Here is a 25,374-nt window from a genome sequence, read left to right as displayed (position 1 = left end):
ATGCTGGATGCCATCAGCACCCGATATGTCAGCATCAGATTGTTATTTGTGTTGCTTAATTTGGTTAAAAACTACCCATGAAGTGAAATCATTTCAATGTGTATTACCCCATGGCCTATCAGTATTACATTTCAAATGGAAAGCCTTCATCCATCCATCCAGGTCTGGTCAACCATATACCCTTTATCCTTTGAAGAGGTGCAGACTTAGCAAACTGGCCCCTCCCTCCTCCCCCCCTTACCCAAGACCAAATGAAACTGGGCGCTAGAGTTTGCTGGGGGCGCCGGCGGTGGAACTTGCCTAGGGTGCCACACGTGCTTCAAGCAGCACTGGGCCCAGCCAGTGTCCATGGTATTTACCCAGTACAGGATCTCAGTGAACCATAGAGCCTAAGAGAATCCTGTCCGGGCCTGAAATTAAAGCTCAAGGCGACTCGCACCCGAGGCCTTGAGACCGAACCCGATCTGCCCCAATAATACTAGCAAGTCTAAAACCCGAATCAGACCAGAACCTGAAATTTTGGAAATATTAGTCATACTGTATGTTTATATGGAGTCAATTGTGAGCTTTTGCTGTATTTCTTCCATTGCTAGTGGGATACTAGCCATGTAGCTGGTGGGCGAGAGAGAAAGGGGGGGGAGTGGGGGGATGTGTGTTGGGGGGGGCATGGAAAGTGATAACGAGCAAAAGCCTCAGCAAGCGCAAAAAGTGATTTGCACATTAAAATAATAATAATAACTAACCTGAACCCGAAGCCAAAGGTAAATGACTGACCCAGACCTGGTCCAAGACCCAATACTTTGTCTGGGCCTGTTGGGCTCGGATTGGGTTGGATTGCAGAGCCGACCCCAGAAAAACCAAGGCACAGGTCAGGGGACACCCTGAACGGGATGCCAGTCTACACACACAATCACAAAATAAGGGCAAGTTAGTGTCGTGGAATTGTAATAAAAATGTATTCCACCTTTAAATGGTGGAATTCAGTCTTCACTGCACTTTTGCTGGAGCTGTTATTACATTATTATTATTCATGGTTTCAACACAAGACCTGTGATAGATGGACACTCAGATAGACCATCACTCACCCACATGTTGCCCACATGTTGAGGTTCATCTGAATATCTGCATGAAATACAGACGGATGGAAGCATAAATACCACCATGCCGTCCTGGTGGATCTACGTAGCACCATGGGTGCAGATCATGGTGGAAAAGCTGCTGTTCTGACACAGCGAACAAGGTGAAGAAGGCATCCCCTGGGCATGTGAGTCCTGACTCAAAGATCTACATGGGAGATGTTGGGGGGGCAGGACTGTACCGTGAGGCTCTGTCGCTGAAATAGCCCCCGATGACCCTTCCGCAGTGTGTTTTTTGACAGTTTTGCGAGGTCGGCCTGTTTAGTCTCTCAGAGGTTTGTCCTGACTACCAAGGAATGTTGTAGGTCACAGGCGAAGGAAGATCATGATCAAAAAGCCATTTCAGGCCTGATTTCCTTCACTTCCTCTACTCACAGGAAGCATTTCGCTTCTCCCTCCTGGAGATGCTGCTCGCCAGCGTCCGCTGTGAAGCTTTCGGCCGGGTCCGACGTGCACAGACTGCGGTTTCCTGGAACCCTGGACCGTGAGCTCAGGCGCCGCTGCATCGTGCCTCGCGGTGACTGAAGAGTCGATACCTATGAAGCTGTAATGTTTTCATCTCTGCATTCGCCACCTGGTCTAACAGGCCATCGCAGGAATAACGGCTTTGGGAAAAAATCTTTGAGATTTGATTAATATTAACAGATTCTTTCCCAATGAAAAGCTGCATCACATATAACTGATCCTGACTGAGCGCAAATTTAGGTGTGTGACTTTTTCTGATAAATATGAATCATTAAAACCCCTTATCTTATTAATATTATAACAAAACTGATGTTTACATTTCACCCAAAACCAAATGATTTCTGAATTATTAAAAAAAAAAATTAAATAAAGTCAAATTTTTCAGTTATTTTTCTTCTTTATTGGAAAATTAATTTGGCCCATCTGCTCCTATTCGAAATTACTCTGTATTAATGATGCTTTTTGTTGGTTTTGTCTGTGTGTCTGTCAACAGCAAGATAACGTGATTATGATGTCATTTAGAATTGCAGAGTAACTGAACTCAATAACTAACAAGTTCTATTGGAAATACAAAACACGCAGAATCTAACTACTGTAGCTACATTACATAAACAAAAAACTCAAGGAGGATTAGAAGTTTAGAAAATTATTATTTAGCAAGTCAGCTACAATATATTGTCAACTGGATACATCCAAACCAACAGAATAACCAGCATTTAGATATAGAACAGTCTGAATGTAAAGAAGTTCTACTTGCAGACCGACCATTTCTTAGCACTGCTCTGAAATACTACAGCTGTTTTAATAACACTGTAATTTCAACAACTTTGACAGCCTGGTGGAAAATCAACAATTTTTTTACGTAAATATAAAACCTTGCAAATACACTCTAATATGTCATAACCAAGACTTCCAACTGAACAAAAAACATTTTTCTTTAATGCATGGAAACTAAAGGGTATCACACATCTTGAGCACTTATTCCATAACAACAGCTTTATCACTTTTCCACATCATACTCATATGTATGATGTAGGAGACGAGCAGTTTCTTCATTACCTCCAACTTAAAGCAGCCCTGAAATCTAAGATCAGTCTGTCTAACGACAATCTACAGCCATCCCAATTAGTTCAGGAAAATGCACAAGATGGGATTTATAGAGAGCGATATTTCTTCACATTCTACTTTAAAAACTGTAGATGACTATTTCCACTCCATCCGGTCGTGTCCGCTTCAGTCTCTCTCTTTCCTCCCCCCTTCATTTTGTTCAGGATGTGAGGAGTTGCCAGGGCAGACCGAGGAGTGAGATAATAACCTCCTACTTAAAGCAGCCCTGAAATCTAAGATCAGTCTATCTAACAAAAATCTACAGCCATCCCAATTAGTACAGGAAATACTCAAAATTATAAATCAGAATTATTTTTTTTCAAAATTATATAACCTAATATCTACGGCAAATTCAATGATTTCCATTCCAATCGAAGCCTGAGAAAAAGATCTGTCATTCATTCCTGATAAGAAATTCTGGCTCCAAATCTGTAGGACCTCCTTCACAATGACTAATAACACTAATCTTCAACTTATACAATTTAAGGTGATCCACAGAGTACACATCACCCAGCACAAAATGCACAAGATGGGATTTATAGAGAGTGATATTTGTTCACGTTCTACTTTAAAAACTGTAGATGACTATTTACACTCCTTCCGGTCGTGTCCCCCAAGTCTTTTGGCAAAAAGTCACCAACACAATCTCTTGTATTATGGATGGTATCATTCCACTACCCCCATCCCTCTGTCTGCTTGGTGATCAACAATAAATCCACCAACCCCAAATTTCAGACCTCTACTCGTTCCCTTGGCAATTGCCAAAAAAACAATCCTGTTAAACTGGAAAACTAGAAACACACTAAATATCCTGTAGTGGTCAAATCTCCTCAGAGAACAGATATGAATGGAAAAAATAACATTACAGCATCAACTTCCACATTTCCAAGAAGTCTGGGCTGCTTTTATCACCCCTCTAGATGTGCCTGTGAGCTAATTCCCAATAAAGACATACGTTACATTACATTCCAACTTCATACTATTAACCAACTAATCTAATTAATTCCGAACATTCCCACACATCATCTATTTATTTATTTATCTGATACAAATATACATGCACTTTATTTCTGTCTATTCATTTGTCTGTCTCTCTGTCCATTTGTGTGTCTGTGTCCTAAGTCCTGTCGAGTCTCTCTCTTCTCTCTCCCTTCCTCATTAATTTTATTATTTATTGTCAAAATGTTTATTTTTGGTGTTGTTTTGAGGGGGGTTGTGTGTTTTTGTGTGTATGTGGGTGAGGTACAGCTTCACTAAAGTTTTGTAACTTAAAATAAAGTTGTCCTCCTCCAAAAAAAGAAAAGAAGAGCAGAGAATAAATCATACTGGCGTCTCACGCTACGTTAGAAACATGTGAAATGCTAATAATTATATAGCTTAAAAAGTGTGGTGTCGTACATGGCGTTGTTAGATTTTTTAAATTGACATTACGGGGGGAAAAACATGGGAACCATCCGAAACTGGAAGTAAATGTGGGAACTGCAAGGGAACAATGATTAACATTAATGGGCAAATCGAGGCGGCTTGCTTTCCTCAATCACTGCCCCAAGTCCCCCCCCCCCCCCCCCCCATCTCAATTTGGTCGAGTGTAATAACTGTGGTGGCTCTTGGAATGTATTACCAAACAATCCCAGGGTCTAAGTGAACGCGGATCGCTTGTGTTTCGTACTCCGACAGTAACGTTAGGCGCTATCCCCTAAAATCCTTACCAGGATGGAAAAAGGACTGATTCAAAGTACATGTATAAAAGTTTCTTCTCAGAGTCATATGGGAAGTGTGGTCTTTAAAATTTCCCATGTATAAAAAAACTAATTCAATGGATCATACACGTCGTGCAATTTCCAATAATATATTAAGATAATTAATTTGCGAGACACATTTGCAGAGGTGATGGGTTTGGTTCTTAAGCCATTTTAACGTAAATCCCTAATGTCAGAGCAATCTGAAGTCAAGCAATACATCTCCCACCCTGGAGTAGATCTACATGTGAACTTTTTCCTTCCCGGCGCAGGTGGGAATTGCTTTACTTCTTGTACCTTTTGTTTCAGCACACAGTCTATAACACCTGTGCACATAGGAGACAAGCTAAGAGAAACGATTCATGATACAATCTTCTTATCTGTTAGATCAGATTAACGATCCAGCCACCATTTTTAATGACTGGCGAGCGGCGTGCTGACATCCGTCACCCTAAATGCGAAATAAATGTTTGGTTTGTAACAGGAAATATCTGTGAGTGAGTATTTCTGGGCATCTACATCCACAGCCCATAAAAGATACCGGCCTTTATTCCCCCCCCAGGCTCGCTTTGATCGTCCACCTTGTCAGAAATCTGCTTCTTCAGTCTCTCTCTTTCCTCCCCCCTTCATTTCGTCCAGGATGTGAGGAGTTGCCAGGGCAGACCGAGCAGTGAGATAATTTTGATCTCCTTGTTGTGACTGTGGAGAGCTGGTGGGGAGGGGGTGCGGGGGGCACTCATCTCCCAGCCAAGTTCCCCTTTCTCCTCTGGGACCCTGGACTCATGGACCACGGACCGGATAAGAAGATAACAGCCCTCTCTAGCAGAGCCGTGCTAAAGTCTCCCTGCGCTAAAATGATTCCCCTGGGAATCAATGGGCCTTTTCTTTTGTTGGCCGCCGTTTGCTCCGCGGTTCTACACTGCATGTGAAACAGCAGACAGTCATGGGGAAACATAAAACATAATATTTGTGTGAGCAGCTTGTCACTGGCTCTTTAGGGGGGGTGGGGGGTGGGGGAGCTGTGCAGATATTGCTGTGAAAGAAGAATCATGCAGTGGGAGGGGTGACGGCCCTCCACATCCAGATCGGATCTCCCGCGGGGGGGGGGGGGTCATTCAGATGCTGCGTGGGGCGGGGCTAAGATCCTACACCGCGCCATTGAATCCACGTCCATTTCCGCTTAGACAGCTTCCGCTGTTCCGATACGAAGCTGATATAATGACTTCCTGTCTGTAAATGAAAGTGAAAGCGATTTAAACCTGGAGTCGCCATTTTATCAAGAAGCACGAATATGATTCTGGAAAAATAAAAAGATATTTTTATTGCCAGGTAAGATTATACTCAACAGATTAAACTAATAGTAAAACATACTATTTAATACTTCTCAACGTAATTAGTTGTTAAATATACCTCCGTGCATTACATGGTAAGTATAACTGTGTCACAGAATATTTAGAATTTTCGAATGTAAAGCGAATTAACAACAATAATAATAATATTTAATTATTTACGGTCAATCCTGATTTCGCCTAATATACAGCGTTACTTAAACATGTGCACGGGGTAGATTATAGCTTGTTTTAAGATGTTGGGGATAACTGCTAGCGGGCCGAAGAACCCGGGTTAAACTCAAGGCTTAATATTTTATGAAACAAGGCTAAACCACGGCATTGCTGTATTTTTTTCTTTACTTTGTTTTTCTTAGTCCATAAACAGTTTGTCCGGGATAGGCTCCGGACCCCCCGCGACCCAGTAGGATAAGCGGTTTGGAAAATGGATGGATGGATGGATGGATAAACAGTTTGGTATTTTTACGTAAAGACAGGCTTAGCGCCGGACGGATTGGGTAGGACGATGCGTCGTTTAGGATAAATAAATTATTTAAAATGGTATTAAATTATATAGAGAAATGTTTTTACAAGGTTTATATGCAGTACGGAAACTTTATTTTTTATTAAGAAATATCAAAATATAAATATTAAATCTTCTTTAAAATCTGTAGATAAAAGTGATGTAATTGCATCACCTATGCAAAAACAAGAAACAAATTCACTTATTTAACAAAGAAACTTAACTAAGATGCCAATTCCTACTGAGGAAAAAGTTAGCTAGTATTTCCCCCTTTGGCTGAAATAACCTCAGTGAGACGTTTCCTATAACCATCTATCAATCTCTGACTCGACTGGCAGAAAGCCCCCCCCCCCCCTCCAGTGCAGAATTCCTTAAGCTGTCTGATGTTTGAAGGGTGTCCTGCATGCACTTCTGCTTCTAATCACCCCATCTCAATAGGATTCAGATCCGGGCTTTGACTTGACCATTCCAGAACTCTCCATTTCTTTCTTGTAAGCCATTCCTTAGCACATGCACCCCCTGATATGATGAAGACGTCATAGTGGATTCTATGATGGTGAGCTGGCCAGGTTCTGCTGCAGCAAAGCAGCCCCAAACCATGACATTTCCACCCCAAGCTTCACAGCTGCTATGAGGTTCTTTTGCTCAAAAGCTGCCTTTGGTTTATGCCAAACATGTTACTGCGCCCATCTAATTCAATTTCAGATCCATCTGTCCAAAGCTCATTGTTCATTAAGCCCCAGTCTGTGTCTTGATGGTCTCTGGCAAACGTCAGTGCTGCTCAGATGTGTTTTTGACAGCAGGGTTTCCTCCTTGCACAGCTCCCATGTAAATCAAACTTCTGTGTCTCTTTCTGATGCTAGATGCATGTATCTTGACATCAGCTGTGGCAGGAGTTTCCTGTATGACTCGTGATGACCTTTTAGGATTTTTGGAGACCTAACCCTAACCCTAACCCTTGCCATCTGCTCTTGGGCTGAACTTGCTAGGACAGCCTGCCCTGGCCATGCTGGCAGTTGTTTTAAATGTGAATTATTGTGTAAATTATTTCCCGGACAGTGGAATGGCTGATTCCAAACTCTCTTGAGATCTTTTTATATCCTTCCCAGACTCATATGCATCTACAAGCTTCTTCCTGAAGGCCTCAGAGAGCTCTTAGGATCTCACATGGTGATATCACTCATTTCCACAATCAAGGGCAAAGCAGACTAAATGTCTGTGGTTTAAATAAGACAGGCTCCACCAAAAAGCTCTGTAACGATGTTCTAACCATCTTCACCTGATATGGTGCCACCTGAATCTAACTCTAGGCATTTTAAATAGTGATGAATGTGAGGGGGTCCTCACTTTTTCCTCAGTGGAAATTAGCATCTTAGTCAATTTCTTTTCGTAAATAAGTGAATTTGTTTTTTGTTTTTGCATAGATGATGTAATTACATCACCTTTATCTATATATATAGCTTGAATGAAGCCTTCATACTGATATGTTGATATTTGTTAATAAAGAACTAAATATTTAATGGGGTGTCCTAATTTTTTCACGTGACCGTATATTATTTTATATATATAATATAATAATATAATTTAAAATATCTGAATTTACTTATCAATGTTTTTCATGAAATAACTGATGTGAGTTAATAGCCACCTACCAGCCAATCAGAAAATAGCACCTGTATTTTCGGGGTAAATTCCAAAATAAGTTACACATGATCGCTGCAAGAACATTATTACATAGATGTGCACATGGAGTGCAGACAAGGTGGGAGTGGAAGAGCAGGATCCGATGTTCTGACGGGTTCTGCTCCCTTGTTGAAACGTGGTACCGTAACACACACCGATGATTGCGTGATTCAACTGAACACCGGTAAAAATTATATTTGGCAATACAATATCAATTTTGAAAGTTGTACTTTCCACATTGAAAAGGGGTGGTTTGTTAGGGGGAGATAGCGGGGATGAACCCTTTGTGAACCCAGACACGACCCGATGGGTCGCTGCATGAATTGTACTGAATAAATGCAGGGCAGTTGGAATTATTGCAATAGTCACATTTGCATTACATGAAATAATATTTCATAATTTAAATACAATTTAAATATTATACGTAGGATGCATGTATTAACCCTTTATGTTCACAGAGGCCCCAGCAGGAATCAACTGGCCCAGATCGGCACAAAAATGGAGAAGGAGAGAGGAAAAAGAAGAGCTGCTTCTGAAATGCGCCCCCCTGTGGGGTGTAACAGAAAGAGCCCTGAGAGGTAACAGTGTTACAGCCCACTAGCATGCATGTCTCTCTGGGTCTATAGTCAGGCCATAACATAAAAGTAAACTGGGCTCCTAGCTAGGGCTGGTCAATGGGCAGCACTTTACTATGTGTAGCTTAATAAAAAGACCTCGCCATCTTCTGTCTTCACCGTCTTCTTCCACAATCAACCAGTTCTTTTATACTAGAGGCGAGTAACAGACCATCCCTCCTATACAAAATGGCCACATAACAAAACTAAACAAACAAACAAAAACATATATAAACAGGTAAAAAGGAACATCAGTCAAGTCTAGTTGTGGAGGTTTTTAACAGTGATGCTAAAAGTTTCATATAATATCTAAATTTTAGATGAGACAATTTCCTTAAAAGCTGACCGTAAATAAGTCTGTTTACATCAAGAGCTTCACAGCATATCAAAGTACATGAAGGCAGAGCAGAAGGCTAAACAGCAGTGTGATGCCGTCCCCATTGTATGAATTATATTTATACCATGAGGGTTTGTTTCCTCTCGCTGCCCACAGTGTCCTGATGGAGAGAGCAGACTCCCCTGTACCCAGCTGTGTTTCCCTGAAGAGTGACTGGTCAATGGATCACCCAATCACCTTCAGAGAGGGACTTTTTCCTACAGATCAAAGGTAAATGTGCATTTAAACAAACACTGTTAATGACATTCAGACTCTCAGTCAAATGGCACAGAGACACATACAAGCTATGAGGAAATAACATATTTATAATGAATGCAGCAATTTTTACATTTAACAGATTCCATCACCTTGAGAATTTAAACAAAAGTTTTGTCTGTATTCTATATAAATAACATCTGAGGTAAATGGATGAGGATTACTGTAAAACCTGACTTTCTGCGAGCTGGAATTGGAAGTTATTTAATCGCAAAGCTTAACAGCTGGACCAGTTATTTGGCTGTAGATAAGAGGTCAGGTGTGTTCCTCTGCCAGACTCTGCCCCGCCAGGCCCTGTCAGCTCTCAGGCTGCCTGCCCTACATTCGCAGCTGGGCCTCTTATGCGGCTGCAGATAAGAGGTCAGGTGTGTTCCTCTGCCAGACTCTGCCCTGCCAGGCCCTGTCAGCTCTCAGGCTGCCTGCCCTGCATGCGCAGCTTCCCTCACTGCTGCTGGCTGACAGACAAACTGTGATCCATGAAGCGGTTAGTATTCTGTAATACAGTAGCACATTTCAGAGGGAGTGGCGCACGCTGATGACATCATGCACATTATGTCCACTGGGATGGAGAACTGGTGCAGGATGGTGATGTTTAATGTTTCGTCATATTTAGGCAGCAGTATCGCCCCGGCTAGTGGGGGCCTGGGGACCAGCTGGTACAAAAGCGGGGGGGGCAGGGATGCGGGTAACAAGCTGATAGGTGCCCCCCCCCCCCACGTCTGACGCTCCCTGCTCACCTGCGAGTCCCAGGCCGGTGCGGCCGTGGGCCAGTCGCTCACAGAGCAGGCGGCTCCATTTAAAAGCAAAGCAGAGCCGTATTGAGGGGTGGGGTAGCGGGGGGGATTCACTGTTTGCTGGTTGCATAGGAAGCTGTGTGATCACTCTGGGGGGGGGGGGGGGATAACCCTGTAGGTGCTGAAGGACAGATTCAGCCCAGTAGCCCTGTAGGTGCTGAATTTAACCGACAAGCTATTTAACCAGTTTCTTGACTGAGGATTGTGAATAAAATGCTGGTATTTAGCTCTGCTAAACAAGTGAATCACTGTAAATGTCACTGGGTACAAAGGGCTGCATAGAAAACTGTCCTTCCTGCCTGCTGTGTCTCTGTGTGCTGGAGCCTGATGTCACTGGTTCTCTTCTGCTGTCATGAGAGAATCAGGAAGCCGCCCCAGTGAATAAAGCTTAACATGGCAGATACATCTTTCCAAACTACAACCCCAATTCCAAAAAATTTTGTTGGGACGTTCTGCAAATTGTAAATAAAAACAGAATGCAGTGATATGGAAATCTCATAAACCTATATTTTATTCACAATGGAACACAGAAAACATCAAATGTTTAAACTGAGAAAATGCATCATTTTAAGGAATAAATAAGATAATTTTGAATGTCGCAGCAACAACACATCTCAAAAAAGTTGGGACAAGGCCATGTTTACCACCGTGTGGCATCTCCTCTTCTTTTAACAACAGTCGGTAAATGTCTGGGGACTGAGGAGATCAGTTGTTTGAGTTTTGGGAGAGGAATGTTGTCCCATTCTTGTCTGATACAGGATTCTAGTTGCTCAAGTGTCCTAGATCTTCTGTGTCATATTTTTCATTTTATGATGCAGCAAATGTTCTCAATGGCTGGAAGATCTGGACCGCTGGCAGGCCAGTTCAGTACCCGGACCCTTCTTCTACGAATCCATCATGTTGTAATTGATGCAGTGTGTGGTTTGCATTGTCATGTGGGAAAATGCAAGGTCTTCCCTGAAAGAGACGTCGTCTGGATGGGAGCATCTGTTGCTCTAGTACCTGCATATACATTTCAGCATTGATGGTGCCTTTCCAGATATGCAGGCTGCCCCTGCCATATGTACTAATGCACCCCCACACCATCAGAGATGCTGGCTTTTGAACTGAGTGCTGATAACACGCTGGGTGGTCCTTCTCCTCTTTAGTCCGGATGACATGGTGTCCCTGGTTTCCAAAAAGAATTTCAAATTTAAATTCGACTGACCACAGAACAGTTTTCCACTCAGCCGCAGTCCATTTTAAATGAGCTTTGGCCCAGAGACGACGTCGGTGATTCTGGATCATGTTCATATACGGCTTCTTCTTTGAATGATAGAGTTTTAACTGGCATCTGTGCATGGCAGCGCGAATTGTGTTCACTGACAATGTTTTTGGGAAATATTCCTGAGCCTATTCAATGATTCCATTACAGAATCATGCCTGTTTGTGATGCAGTGCTGCCTAAGGGCCAAAATATCACAGGCATCCAGTCTGGTTTTTCACAGAGATTTCTCCAGATTCTCAGAATCTTTTGATTACATTATGTGCTGTAGATGATGAAATATTCAACCTCTTTGCAATTTTATACTGAGGAACTTCTTTCTAAAATTGTTCCACTATTTGTCAGTGCAGTATTAGGGGGATTGTGACCCTCTGCCCATCTTTACTTCAGAGAGACACTGCAACTCTAAGATGCTCTTTTTATACCCAGTCATGTTACTCACCTGTTGCCAATTGACCTAATTATTTGCAAATTGTTCCTCCAGCTGTTGGGTGTCAGAGTTGCGGGTAGCGACAGGCAGGCTGGCAGGTAAGAGGCAGGGAAGGAAGACGCTGGCAGCCAAAAGATGGGGTAACGGGGAATTTATTATGGCTACGGACTGGACAGAACTACACAACCAAACTAACATCAATTATGGACAACAGGCAGGGCAAGACGTGGACTTACAAGACAAGACTGGGCGAAAATAATCGGACACAGCTGGGCAAGATCAGGGAAGCACACGTGGATAATCAGGGGGTGCGGCACACACGAGGATCGGACGAGCTGGGCATGACATTGGGTTTTTGTACAACTAACTTTTCCAGCCTCCTATTGCCCCCGTCCCAACCGTTTTGGAGACATGTTGCTGTCATGAAATTCAAAATCAGCCAATATTTTTCAAAATATTTCAAAAAATAGCAAAATGTCTCAGTTTAAACATTCAATATGTTTCCTATGCTTTGTTATGAATAAAATATGGGTTTATGAGATTTCAATATCATTACATTCTGTTTTTATTTACAATTTGCACAATGTCCCAACTTTTTGGAATTGGTGTTGTAATATACCACAATGTTATTCTTTATCTGCAGTAACAGAAATTTTAAGGGGGAACTTTTCAGTCTTTCTGTTACATTTGTGTAGATGAATTGAGGTCTTTATGTTTTTGCTAATTCACAGAGACCAAATGGAAGAATGCAGTTCAGATCTACATGATAAATCAGGTTTATCATCCATATTGAAGGTTTGTATTTATTGCTGATATATATATATATTCTTGGCTATTATATGAATTAGCTTATATTTTATGCAGCTGTATAAGAAATTCATCATGTTAAAGGAAATATGTTTTAAACTATAATTCAGAAGTGAAACTCTGAAAAGGTTTGGTGTAAGTAGCAATAATTAACTGTGACTGTTTATTTTAGTCACTAGAGGAAAAAGCCATGAAGTTCCTAAAGGACGAGCTGAAGACGTTTGTGAGGCACCTAGATCAGAATTACCCAAAATGCTCTGAGCCTCAGCTGGAGGAGGACAATGACCTGGACTGTGATGGTCAGATGCAGAAGACCAGTGTTAGAGAGGTAGCTCTGAAGATCACACTGTACATCCTGAGGACCATGAAGCAAAATGATCTTGCTGACATGCTGGAGAAGAGTAAGAGCTTCATAACATTATGTACATGTACAATATTGTGCAAAAGTCTTAGACAGCCAAAGAAAAGTATGTTTAAATGGTCTTCATGTTGGTGTAGAACTACTATAATATGTATGTCAAAGTGTGTTTACCATTTCAGAACCTCTCCCCACATCACCCTAATATTTGCAGAAATCGTGCAGTATATCCACGGATGTTTTTATTTGACAAACCTCATGTGGCTGATCAATATCGCGTTGAGTTTTCAAACTAATTTAATTAATTAATGAAGTGAGCTGGTGGTGAAATTTAACAAATACATGGACTGGCTGTGGTGCCCCTGAGGAGAGGTTTGGGAAATGAAAAGGGGTTTTGTGTTTTTTTTGGTTCTGAGCAGATATACACTTACTACCCAGATAAATGGCTTTAAACATTTCCTTTAGCTGCCTAAGGCTTATTCACGGTCCTGTATGCGGTGTTCCAGTAAAACACACATGATAAAACTTTCAGTTTCACATTCACAGTCACAGGGATATTTCTGGATATGTATGTGTAAAAAAGTGTGTTTTTGGAAAATATTCTTCCTCTCATACTGGTCAGGATCACGGTGAGAATTAGTGCATTTTCCTCTCATTTCTTTTCAGGACAGCTCATGCTACAGGAAATCAAATGTAAACTTAAGAAGCAATTTGAGTGTGTATTTGAAGGGAAAGCTAAGGAAGGACAGTCAACACTTCTCAGTGAGATTTACACAGAACTCTACATAACTGAAGGTGGGACTGGAGCAGTCAATGATGAACATGAAGTGAGACAGATTGAAACAGCATCCAAGAAAAGGCAAACAGAAGATACTACAGTCAAGTGCAATGATATATTTAAACCCATATGGGGGAGTGTGACTCCTATCAGAACTGTACTCACTAAAGGGGTGGCAGGTATCGGGAAAACAGTCTCTGTGCAGAAATTTATTCTCGACTGGGCAGAAGGAAAAGCAAACCAGGATGTTCACTTCATATTTGCTCTTCCTTTCCGGGACCTGAATTTGATCAAGGGTGAATACAGTCTGATTGAACTGCTTCACCACTTTGTCCCAGAACTGAAATCATTTCAATCCACTGAACTGTTTAGCGGCAAAGTCTTGTTCATCTTTGATGGCCTGGATGAGTGTCGCCTTCCTCTCGATTTTCAGAACAATGAAAGCTGGTTTGATGTAACAAAGAAAATGTTACTGGATGTACTGTTGACTAACCTCATTAAGGGGAATCTGCTCCCATCTGCTCTCCTCTGGATAACCTCCCGGCCAGCAGCAGCCAATCAGATACCTGCTAAGTGTGTCCACCAGGTGACAGAGATACGAGGGTTCAGTGATGCCCAGAAGGAGGAGTATTTCAAGAAGAGATTTAATGATCAGAGCCTGGCCAGCAGGATTATCACACATGTGAAATCATCAAGGAGCCTCTTCATCATGTGCCACATACCTGTGTTCTGCTGGATTTCAGCCACTGTGCTTAAGAGGCTTTTTAGTGAGACTGACAGGGGAGAAATTCCAAGGACTCTGACTGAAATGTACACACACTTCCTGATCTTTCAGACAAGTTTAAAAAATGACAAGTATATGAAAAACCATGAAACTAAGCTTAAGGAATACAGCAAGGAGTTCCTTTCAAAACTTGGTAAACTGGCTCTTGACAACCTTGAGAAAGGCAATCTCATATTTTATGAGCAAGATCTGACAGAGAATGGCATTGATGTCACAGAAACTTCAGTTTACTCTGGAGTGTGCACAGAAGTCTTTAAAGAGGAGTATGGGTTGTACCAGGAGAAGGTGTACTGCTTTGTGCATCTGAGCATCCAGGAGTATCTCGCTGCTTTATATGTGTTTCTGTCAAACTCATCAGCTGACCTGCTGAAGACTGCAGTGGATCAGGCATTAAAGAGCAAGAATGGACACTTGGACCTCTACCTCCGCTTCCTCCTGGGCCTCTCAACAGACTCCAGTAAGACCCTGTTACAAAAACTACTGGAACAGACAGGAACCAGCTCACATAACATTAAGGAAACAGCCCAATATATCAAGGAGAAAATACAGGAGAATTTATCTCCAGAAAGGACCATAAACCTGTTCCATTGTCTGACTGAACTGGGTGACAATTCTCTAGTAGAGGAAGTACAAAGATACCTGAATTCAGGAAACATTTCAGCAGATGACCTCTCACCTGCACAGTACTCAGCTCTGGCCTTTGTGATGCTGATGTCAGATGAGGAGCTGGATGTGTTTGATCTGAAGAAATACATCAGATCAAATAAACAGCACTGCAGGCTGCTGCCTGTGGTCAAGAACTCCAGGATGGCTCTGTAAGTGACGTGGGGATGGGAAATCATGTCTGGTCTGGCAGTAATACATGAATATTGTTTGAAATGTGTAATATATATTATATTTCTCCTCATGGATTAATAAGTGGGTTTTATTTTGATAATCACAGCTATAGCTGTTTGTATAGCAGTAGCTAATCTTGACCACAGACTTTATAATGACTGAAGGTAGTGATGTCACTTTTTGTTTGTTACTATGTTTCCATTCCCATCCAGTCTGCCTTCTGATCACAGCACAGCATCCTAACCTGCTATAGAAACAGTGAGGGCTCTTTATCCACAGGGTGTATAAGTGGTATGTGAGTGTTATTGTCAGCAAGCGTGTTCATGTGATGGAGCCCAGAGCTGGGAGCTTCCGTATGACTGCTGTCTCTGGCTGCTCACTGGCGCCCTCTGCTGGCCTCAGCTGCACCTGGTTGAGGATGTGATGGCACATCTAGTCTGGCAGAAATAGATAAACATTGTTTAAAATATAAAATGAATATGTATATATGTAATTTATTTCCCCTCTTTTATCAACAAGGTTCCTTTTTAACCTAGTTTATATTAACTGAAGGTAGTGATGTAGTAAAAACAAAAAAGACAAGATTTCCACGACCTTCCTTTGTGTAACAAATAACCAAAGATACAGCATCATTCAGAATGGTCCAGTTTTCATTAATAGTGGGAAAACCACTCATATTCTTTTCAGTTCTGGATGCTGCAGGGAGCATTTCTGTAAATACTGGGTGTGGTGCGTGACTCCTTGGGTTCGGACTCTGTGTCCATGAGAGGAAGGTCGCTGGTTCAGATCTCTTGTCTGGCAGAGTGATGTCATCACTGAGTCCTTGAGGTGCAGGGGTGCTGGATGCTGGCCGATCCTGCGCTGCGACCCCCAAACTTCCACCTGTATATTTGTCTGTGTCTCTTGGAGGGCAAGATGGGACGGGCGAAAAGACAATTTCCCCATGGAGATGAATGAAGTATCATTATTCATAAGTCATTCAAACAAACAAACAATTTTGCTATGAGCCTATTTCACAGGACTGATAGCTCTCTGATTAGTGTATTGTTGGTTAGGGCTGGGAGATAAGTAAAAAAATGTGTATGTGTCATTTAGTTTAAAGATATCGCAATAAACAATCATTTTGATTCCCCCCACCAAACACTAAATGTAATTTCAGTTCAGTTCACTTTTATTTGTATAGTTTTCACAACGTTACATCATCTATAAGCACTTTACAGCATGCCTGATCAAAGCCCCCAGTGAGCAAGTCAGAGGGGGCAGTGGCAAGGAAAAGCTCCCTAGAAAGAAGAAACCTTGGGAGGAACCAGATAAAAAGGGGGAGCCCATCCTCCAGGGGGCAGCAGAGGAAGCCCTAACCCTAACCAGACTCAAAGGGGGAGCCCATCCTGCAGGGGGCAGCAAAAGGAGTCAAATAATCAAGATGGCAAAGTCCTAATTCACATTACTCCAATCTTAACATGTCAGTCACAAAGTGGGGGGCAGGGAGGTGATGACAGGCAAGTGCTGGAGCTGCTTCAGATGGCAGGGAGAACAGTAGTACGACAGCAGGGTAAACAGGGAAGATGTCACAGGCAGAAGGGTGAGCAGGCCGGAAGGACTCACAGGTAGTGGAAACGTCACAGACTGCAGGGTAGGCAGGATATTCTTAAAATTTGGGGTCTCCAGGCAGCACAGCCCAGGGGGAGTAGGAGAAATAAAATGTGCAATTAGCCAAAGTAGGGGAGACTAGAGGCAGTGCAAACAGGTAGGTGATTGCAGTATGTAAGCTCCGGCAGATATGGCTATGGCAGCATAAGTAGGAGGGAGAGGCAGGTGGGAATGCAGGCATGGGGAGTCCCTGAATGTCAGCACTCCAATTCCACAAGGGGGTGTGAAGCTAAAGTGACAGACTGATGGTTCAGTTTATCCAAAGCCAATGGCACCGATCCCCACCCAGCTCTACACCTCACACTATAGGTCTGACTGGGAGTGAGCAGTTAGCTAGAGCTAGAACCAGAGTCCCTATAAGCTAAACTAAACAGGTGTGTTTTTAGTCTAGACTTAAATATTGAGAGTCAGCCTGAATCCCACACATCTGCTGGAAGACTATTCCACAGCTGAAGAGCTCTATAATTAATTAATTTAATTAATTGATACTTTATTGTTCCCTCGGTGGGGAAATTGTCTTTACGCCTCCCTCAGCTTGCTCCATGTAGAGTAAGCTGTCTGCGAAGGGCTGCCACCCGCAATGGCGCCCAGGGAGCTGGGGGTTACAGGCCTTGCTCAAGGACCCACAGACATGCTGTGGCTGGATTTGAACCTGTGACCTGCTGATTACAGGCACACAGGCTTAGCCCACTGCACCACACGCTGTCCCCAGCCTGCCGTAGCTCTTTCTACCCTGGGTACTAACAGATATCCTGCTCCTTGAGATGGAAGAAAGCGAGGAGGGTTGTATAAGGCCAGCAGGTTACTAAGGTATTCTGGTGCAAGGCCATTCAGTGTTTTATAAATCAATAGCAGTATTTTGTAGTTAATCCAAGACTTAACTGGAAGCCAGTGAAGGGAGCATAGAACAGGGCTAATATAATCACATTTATTAGTGTTTGTAAGAACTCTGGCTGCTGCATTTTGTACCAGCTGAAGTTTATGTAAGGATGCAGATGGGCACCCAGAAAGGAAGGCATTACAGTATCCAGCCTGGAAGTTATAAAGGTGTTAGTGTTTTGTGCCTAGGCCAGCGAGTACCTCTCATACCAGACTAGGCCTTGTCTCAGGCAGCCTGGAATCTCAGCCCTGTCGTATGTGTGTGTGTGATACTGCACCATATTTGACTTTAGTGATCTTGGAATATTCACTGTTCACATGGACAAACTGATAATGATCAGTTAAATAGGAGCCAAACCAAGAGAGGGCTGTCTCCTTAATGCCAACCACAGATTCTAGCCGCTCCAAGGGGATATTATGGTCCACAGTATCGAATGCTACAGTTAAGTCTAGTAATGCCAAGACAGATATACAGCCACTGTCAGAAGCCATAAGCAAATCATTCACTACTTGGATTGAAGCTGTTTCTGTGCTGTGGTTTGGTCTAAAGCCAGACTGATATAATTCATTAGCATTATTTTTCTGTAGGAAAGACAGCTGACGAGCAACAGCTTTTCCAGGATCTTTGAAATGAACGGAAGATTTGACATTGATTTATAATTTCCTAAATCACTAGGTTCAAGATTTGGCTTCTTTAGAACTGGTCTAATAACAGCTAGTTTAAAAGATTTTGGATCATATCCAAGCCTAAGAAACGAGTCTAACACATTTAACAGGGTGGTGCTAATCAGTGGTCGAATCTCCTTCAGGAATTTTGTAGGAATTGGGTCTATGAGGCTAGTAGAGGATTTGCAGGAGGAAACTAAGCGCAAAAGTTCTGATTGTTTTATAAGAAGGAAAGATTGAAAGATGTCATCAGTACGCATAGGACTAGCAGGAGGCTGGCAGCTGTATGTAGCTACAGACGTGCACTGGATGGTCTGTCTAATCTTTATTTTACCATTACAAATGTAATAAAGGCATCACTCATAAAAGCTTGTGAGACTTGTGAGTTTAATGTTGAAGAATTCTGTGTTAACCTAGACAGAGATTCAAATAGGGATTTAGGATTATTTTTGTTCTCTTCGATGACTCTGGAGAGGTACACAGACCACGCAGTCTGTACTTAGAGAGGCTCTTTCCAAGTAGATCTGAAAACGTCTAGTTTAGTTGAGCCCCATTTGCGCTCTAGCTTGCGTGAAGCCTGTTTAAGTTACGCGTATGATCAGAGCACCAGGGGGCAGGTTTCTTATCTCTATGCTTTATCTTCTTCAGTGGAGCTACAAGATCAAGGTGCTGCAAAGCGATTTCTCCATGTGCACAGTTACCCGTTCAAGTTCATTTTCACACGGGGCTTCAGATGTTTGGCTGAAGGACTGTGGAAGTTAGTTGAGAAACGCTGTTGTAGTTAAGGAGGCAATGGAACGTCTGATACTGTACTTTGGACCTGGAGCCGAAGGGAGGCTATACTGTATATCAAATGTTAACAAGTAATGATCTGAAAGCAGAGGATTCTGAGGTATAATAGATATGTGATCCACCAGGACACCATGGCTAAGAATCAAATCCAGGGTGTGGTTACAGGCATGAGTAGGCCGACTACATTCTGACAAACACCTACAGAGTCTAGGATAACAGAAAACATTGTTGTTAAAGGATCACTGTCATTCTGCATGTGAATATTAATTTCACGGCTTTGTCAGTAGTGACCACCAGGATTCTTGAAAAATCTGCAAACTCCAGGATCCAGGCGGTCTATACACAATAAAAATGGTGATTGGAGGTTAGGAACCAGGCGGTCTAAACACAATAACAATGGTGATTGGAGGTTAGGGACCAGGCGGTCTATACACAATAACAATGGTGACTGGAGGTTAGGGACCAGGTGGTCTATACACAATAACAATGGTGATTGGAGGTTTACAACTACAAAGAGATCATCCGGACTAAGACTAAGAAGAATAATTTCAAATGTGCTAAAGCTATAAGCACTTTGCTCAGACACTCCTAGGTCAGACTGAAATATTGCAGCAGCACCAGCACCTTTGCCATATGCTCAAGGGTTATGCCGTAATCAGCTGGAGTAGATTCATTTAGTGGCATGAATTCATTCGGTTTAAGTCAGGTCTCTGTAAGGCATAAGGACCAAGACTAAAATCAGTAATCATTTCATTTATTAGTAGCGCCTTAGGAGCCAGTGATCTTACATTCAAAAGTCCAAGTTTTAGCCTTGCATTACACCTATTATCTAATAATGGATTTGGTTTAATTATTATTAAGTAATTATGACTACGGTGGAATAGACCTCCATGATTAAAAGTACAATGGCCCCAGAATGCAGGTGGCGGAGTATTAACACGCACCACTCACAGGGATCACATCTACAACGGGCCCAGAATGCCGCTGGCGGAGTGTTAACACGCACCAGGCACAGGGATCACATCTACAACGGGCCCAGAATGCCGCTGGCGGAGTGTTAACACGCACCAGTCACAGGGATCACATCTACAACGGGCCCAGTGTGCCGCTGGCGGAGTGTTAACACGCACCAGGCACAGGGATCAGATCTACAACGGGCCCAGAATGCCGCTGGCGGAGTGTTAACACGCACCAGTCACAGGGATCACATCTACAACGGGCCCAGTGTGCCGCTGGCGGAGTGTTAACACGCACCAGGCACAGGGATCAGATCTACAACCGGCCCAGAATGCCGCTGGCGGAGTGTTAACACGCACCAGTCACAGGGATCACATCTACAACGGGCCCAGAATGCCGCAGGCGGAGTGTTAACACGCACCAGTCAGAGGGATCACATCTACAACGGGCCCAGAATGCCACTGGCGGAGTGTTAACACGCACCAGTCACAGGGATCACATCTACAACGGGCCCAGAATGCCGCTGGAGGAGTGTTAACACGCACCAGTCACAGGGATCAGATCTACAACGGGCCCAGAATGCCGCTGGCGGAGTGTTAACACGCACCAGTCACAGGGATCAGATCTACAACGGGCCCAGAATGCCGCTGGCGGAGTGTTAACACGCACCAGTCACAGGGATCACATCTACAACGGGCCCAGAATGCCGCTGGAGGAGTGTTAACACGCACCAGTCACAGGGATCACATCTACAACGGGCCTAGAATGCCGCTGGCGGAGTGTTAACACGCACCAGTCACAGGGATCACATCTACAACGGGCCCAGAATGCCGCTGGAGGAGTGTTAACACGCACCAGTCACAGGGATCACATCTACAACGGGCCCAGAATGCCGCTGGCGGAGTGTTAACACGCTCCAGTCACAGGGATCACATCTACAACGGGCCCAGAATGCCGCTGGCGGAGTGTTAACACGCACCAGTCACAGTGATCACATCTACAACGGGCCCAGAATGCCGCTGGCGGAGTGTTAACACGCACCAGTCACAGGGATCACATCTACAACGGGCCCAGAATGCCACTGGCGGAGTGTTAACACGCACCAGTCACAGGGATCACATTTACAACGGGCCCAGGATGCCGCTGGCGGAGTGTTAACACGCACCAGTCACAGGGATCACATCTACAACGGGCCCAGGATGCCGCTGGCGGAGTGTTAATATGCACCAGGCACAGGGATCACATCACACCTGCTCTCACATCCCTGCACTGGCTTCCTCTGGCTCCTAGGATTGATTTTAAAGTTCATTTGCTAATTTGTAAATATTTACGTGGTTTAGCTCTGTTCTGCCTCAGTAATATGACTGTAAGGTATGTCCCAGGCAGATCAGTCATCATCCGGCAGTAATTTACTGATTATTCCTAAAACCCGGCTGGGGAGGGAGAGGGCAGCTCACTATGGGCCCAAACTCTGGAACTCTCTCCCAGAAAACCTGAGAGCTACTGAATGTCTCAGTAATTTCAAAACTAGGCTGAAAACGCATCTTTTCACCGCCACATATAATAATCTATGATAATCAGTTTTATTATTTTATGCTTTTATTAATATCAGTAATTGTGGGGGGGACGAGGTGGGGGTCGCTTCCCCCAGAAGACATAGGGGCTAGAGGCCCCTATGAGGGAGGGGTCCCTAAAGAGGAGATGGGTGGTTAAATTCTTTTATGATGTTATTTTTTTATTTTTTTTATATTTTACTAAAACATTTTTACTCTATTTTTATTATTATTATTGTTATTTATTCTGTGCTTATTTGAATTTTTTTCTTTTTCTTCTTTTTAAATGTTTGCAAAAACACTTTATAAACGCTGTGGTTAAAACACGCCATATAAATAATGATTGCTTGATTGATTCAGATAGATAGATGAGAGAGAGAGAGAGAGAGAGAGAGAGAGAGAGAGAGAGAGAGAGAGAGAGAGAGAGAGAGAGAGAGAGAAAGAGAGGGTTGGGAAGCTCAAAATTCCCACCAGAAAGCTGCACTTGAATGGCTGACATTCTAGCTGCTGACTCAAAGTTGGTGATGTGACAATACTGAACTTACAAGAATGGCGAACGCATGGTTATTGCAAGGGACAATGCTTGTGAAATTCTGTGCAATGTTTCTTTTTAACTGCTTCAGAATCTTTAGCTAGAAAGCTGAACTGAAAGCAAATCATGAATCCTTCTGTTATCTTGCTTTGTATGTAGCCTAAGCGCGTTTCCCCAGCAAAGACGATAATCGCCGGTTAGTCACCGTCAGATATCGACACCGGGATACTTGTCTGATTACGCTCATTACCGATAATATCGTCATATCACCCAGATGTAATTGGTGATTTGACATGTTCCCAGGTATAACAATACAGGGAGAAAAAGGATTTTACTCATGGGATCAGGAATCCCTCTGTGAACAAGGCACGTGGGTCCCCCCTTCAATGGGCTCACCACCCATGGGAGGGGCCATAGGGGTCGGGTGCGATGTGATCTGGGCGGCAGCCAAAGGCAGGGACCTTGGCGGTCCGATCCTCGGCTACAGAAGCTAGCTCTAGGGACATGAAATGTGATCACTCTGATGGGGAAGGAGCCTGACCTGGTGCGCGAGGTTCTGAAGTTCCGGCTAGATATAGTCGGACTCACCTCGACGCATGGCTTGGGCTCTGGAACCAGTCTCCTTGAGGGGAGTTGGACCCTTTTCCACTCTGGAGTTGCCCACGGGGAGAGGCGCCAAGCGGGCGTGGGCATACTTATTGCCCCCAGGACGGGTGCCTGTACATTGCGGTTCACCGCAGTGGACGAGAGGGTAGCCTACCTTTGCCTTCGCATGGGGGGACGGGTTCTGACTGTAGTTTGCACTTATGCGCCAAACAGCAGTTAAGAATACCCACCCTTTTTGGAGTCCTTGGAAGGGGTGTTGGAGAGCGCTCCTCCTGGGGACTCCCTTGTTCTGCTGGGGGACTTCGATGCTCAAGTGGGCAATGACAGTGAGACCTGGAGGGGCGTGATTGGGAGGAACGGCCCCACCGATCTGAACCCGAGCAGTGTTTTGCTATTGGACTTCTGTGCACGTCACGTATTGTCCATAATGAACACCATGTTCAAGCATAAGGGTGTCCATATGTGCACTTGGCACCAGGACACCCTAGGCCGCAGTTCGATGATCGACTTTGTCGTCGTGTCGTCGGACTTGCGGCCACATATCTTGGACACTCGGGTGAAGAGAGGGGCGGAGCTGTCAACCGATCACTACCTGGTGGTGGGTTGGCTCCGCTGGTGGGGGAGGAAGCCGGCCAGGCCTGGCAGGCCCAAGCGTATAGTGAGGGTCTGCTGGGAATGTCTGGCGGAATCCCCTGTCAGGGAGAGTTTCAACTCCTACCTCCGGCAGAACTTCTCCCATATCCCGGGGGAGGCGGGGGACATTGAGTCCGAATGGGCCATGTTCCGTACCTCCATTGTGGAGGCGGCTGACCGGAGCTGCGGCCGTAAGGTGGTCGGTGCCTGTCGCGGTGGCATTCCCCGAACCCGCTGGTGGACACCGGTAGTAAGGGATGCCGTCAAGCTGAAGAAGGAGTCTTATCGGGCCTTTCTGGCCTGTGGGACTCCAGACGCAGCTGACAGCTACCGGCAGGCTAAGCAGGATGTGGCTTTGGCGGTCGCTGAGGCGAAAACTCAGGTGTGGGAGGAGTTTGGCGAGGCCATGGAGAACGACTTCCGGACGGCTTCGAGGAGATTCTGGTCCACCATCCGGCGGCTCCGGGCGGGAAAGCGGTGCAGTATCAACACTATTTATAGTGGGGATGGTGCGCTGCTGACCTCAACTCGGGACATTTTGGGTCGATGGAAGGAATACTTCGAAGACCTCCTCAATCCAACCGGCACGCCTTCCGATATGGAAGCAGAGTGTGGGGACTTGGGGATGGACTCGCCTATTTCTGGGGCGGAGGTCACTGAGGTGGTCAAAAAGCTCCTCGGTGGCCGGGCCCCGGGGGTTGGATGAGATTCACCCGGAGTTCCTCAAGGCTCTGGATACTGTGGGGCTGTCCTGGCTGACACGCATCTGCGGGATCGCGTGGACATCGGGGGCAGTGCCTCTGGACTGGCAGACTTTAAGAAGGGGGACCGGAGGGTGTGCTCCAACTACAGGGGGATCACACTCCTCAGCCTCCCTGGTAAGGTCTATTCGGGGGTCCTGGAGAGGAGGGTCCGCCGGATTGTCAACCCTCGGATTCAGGAGAAGCAGTGTGGTTTTCGCCCTGGCCGTGGAACAGTGGACTAACTCTATACTCTCAGCAGGGTTTTGGAGGGTTCATGGGTGTTTGCCCGACCAGTCTACATGTGTTTTGTGGACTTGGAGAGGGCATTCGACCGTGTCCCTCGGGAAGTCCTGTGGGGAGTGCTCCGGGAGTAAGGGGTTCCGGGCTCCCTTTTAAGGGCGGTTCGGTCCCTGTATGACCGGTGCCAGAGCCCGGTCCGCATGGGCGGCAATAAGTTGGACTTGTTTCCGTCAGGGCTGCCCTTTGTCACCGATTCTGTTCATAGCTTTAATGGACAGAATTTGTAGGCGCAGCCAGGGTGTTAAGGGTGTCCGGTTAGGTGACCTCAGGATTAGGTCTCTGCTTTTTGCAGATGATGTGGTTCTGTTGGCCTCATTGGACCGTGACCTTCAGCTCTCACTGGAGCAGTTCGCAGCCGAGTGTGAAGCGGCTGGGATGAGAATCAGCACCTCCAAATCCGAGACCATGGTTCTCAGCCGGAAAAGGGTGGAGTGCTCTCTCCGGGTTGGGGATGGGATCCTCCCCCAAGTGGAGGAGTTTAAGTATCTCGGGATCTTGTTCACGAGTGGGGGAACGATGGAACGGGAGGTCAACAGGCGGATCGGTGCGGTGTCAGTAGTCATGCGGGCGCTGCATCGGTCTGTCATGGTGAAGAGAGAGCTGAGCCAAAAGGCAAAGCTCTCAATTTACCAGTCGATCTACGTTCCTACCCTCACCTATGGTCATGAGCTATGGGTAGTGACCGAAAGAACGAGATCGGCTGTGCAAGCGGCCGAAATGAGTTTCCTCCGCAGGGTGGCTGGCCTCTCCCTTAGAGATAGTGT

The 25,374-nt window shown here is 44.7% G+C and overlaps 1 protein-coding gene across 6 annotated transcripts in view; it reads left to right on the top strand.

Moving 5' to 3' along the window:
• The first annotated feature begins 5,648 nt into the window (after positions 1 to 5,648).
• The window catches only part of LOC125721413 (NACHT, LRR and PYD domains-containing protein 3-like), a 213,174-nt gene continuing 193,448 nt past the window's right edge, over positions 5,649 to 25,374 (top strand). For 3 of the 6 annotated variants that reach the window (XM_048997289.1, XM_048997292.1, XM_048997296.1), the window contains exons 1-7: positions 5,649 to 5,776; positions 6,153 to 6,293; positions 8,440 to 8,559; positions 9,089 to 9,202; positions 12,467 to 12,530; positions 12,715 to 12,943; positions 13,567 to 15,277. In XM_048997289.1, coding sequence (XP_048853246.1) covers positions 6,229 to 6,293; positions 8,440 to 8,559; positions 9,089 to 9,202; positions 12,467 to 12,530; positions 12,715 to 12,943; positions 13,567 to 15,277 — 2,303 coding nt within the window. In that variant the 5' untranslated portion in view covers positions 5,649 to 5,776; positions 6,153 to 6,228. Of the gene's footprint in view, positions 5,777 to 6,152; positions 6,294 to 8,439; positions 8,560 to 9,088; positions 9,203 to 9,523; positions 9,732 to 12,466; positions 12,531 to 12,714; positions 12,944 to 13,566; positions 15,278 to 25,374 lie in introns of those variants that run through there. The other 3 variants (XM_048997291.1, XM_048997293.1, XM_048997294.1) reach the window with 3 other exon arrangements.

This window comes from Brienomyrus brachyistius, unplaced genomic scaffold (assembly GCF_023856365.1).
Source record: "Brienomyrus brachyistius isolate T26 unplaced genomic scaffold, BBRACH_0.4 scaffold33, whole genome shotgun sequence".
In the NCBI taxonomy this organism is placed as follows: Eukaryota; Metazoa; Chordata; class Actinopteri; order Osteoglossiformes; family Mormyridae; genus Brienomyrus; species Brienomyrus brachyistius.
This window is presented reverse-complemented; position numbering and strand designations above follow the sequence as displayed.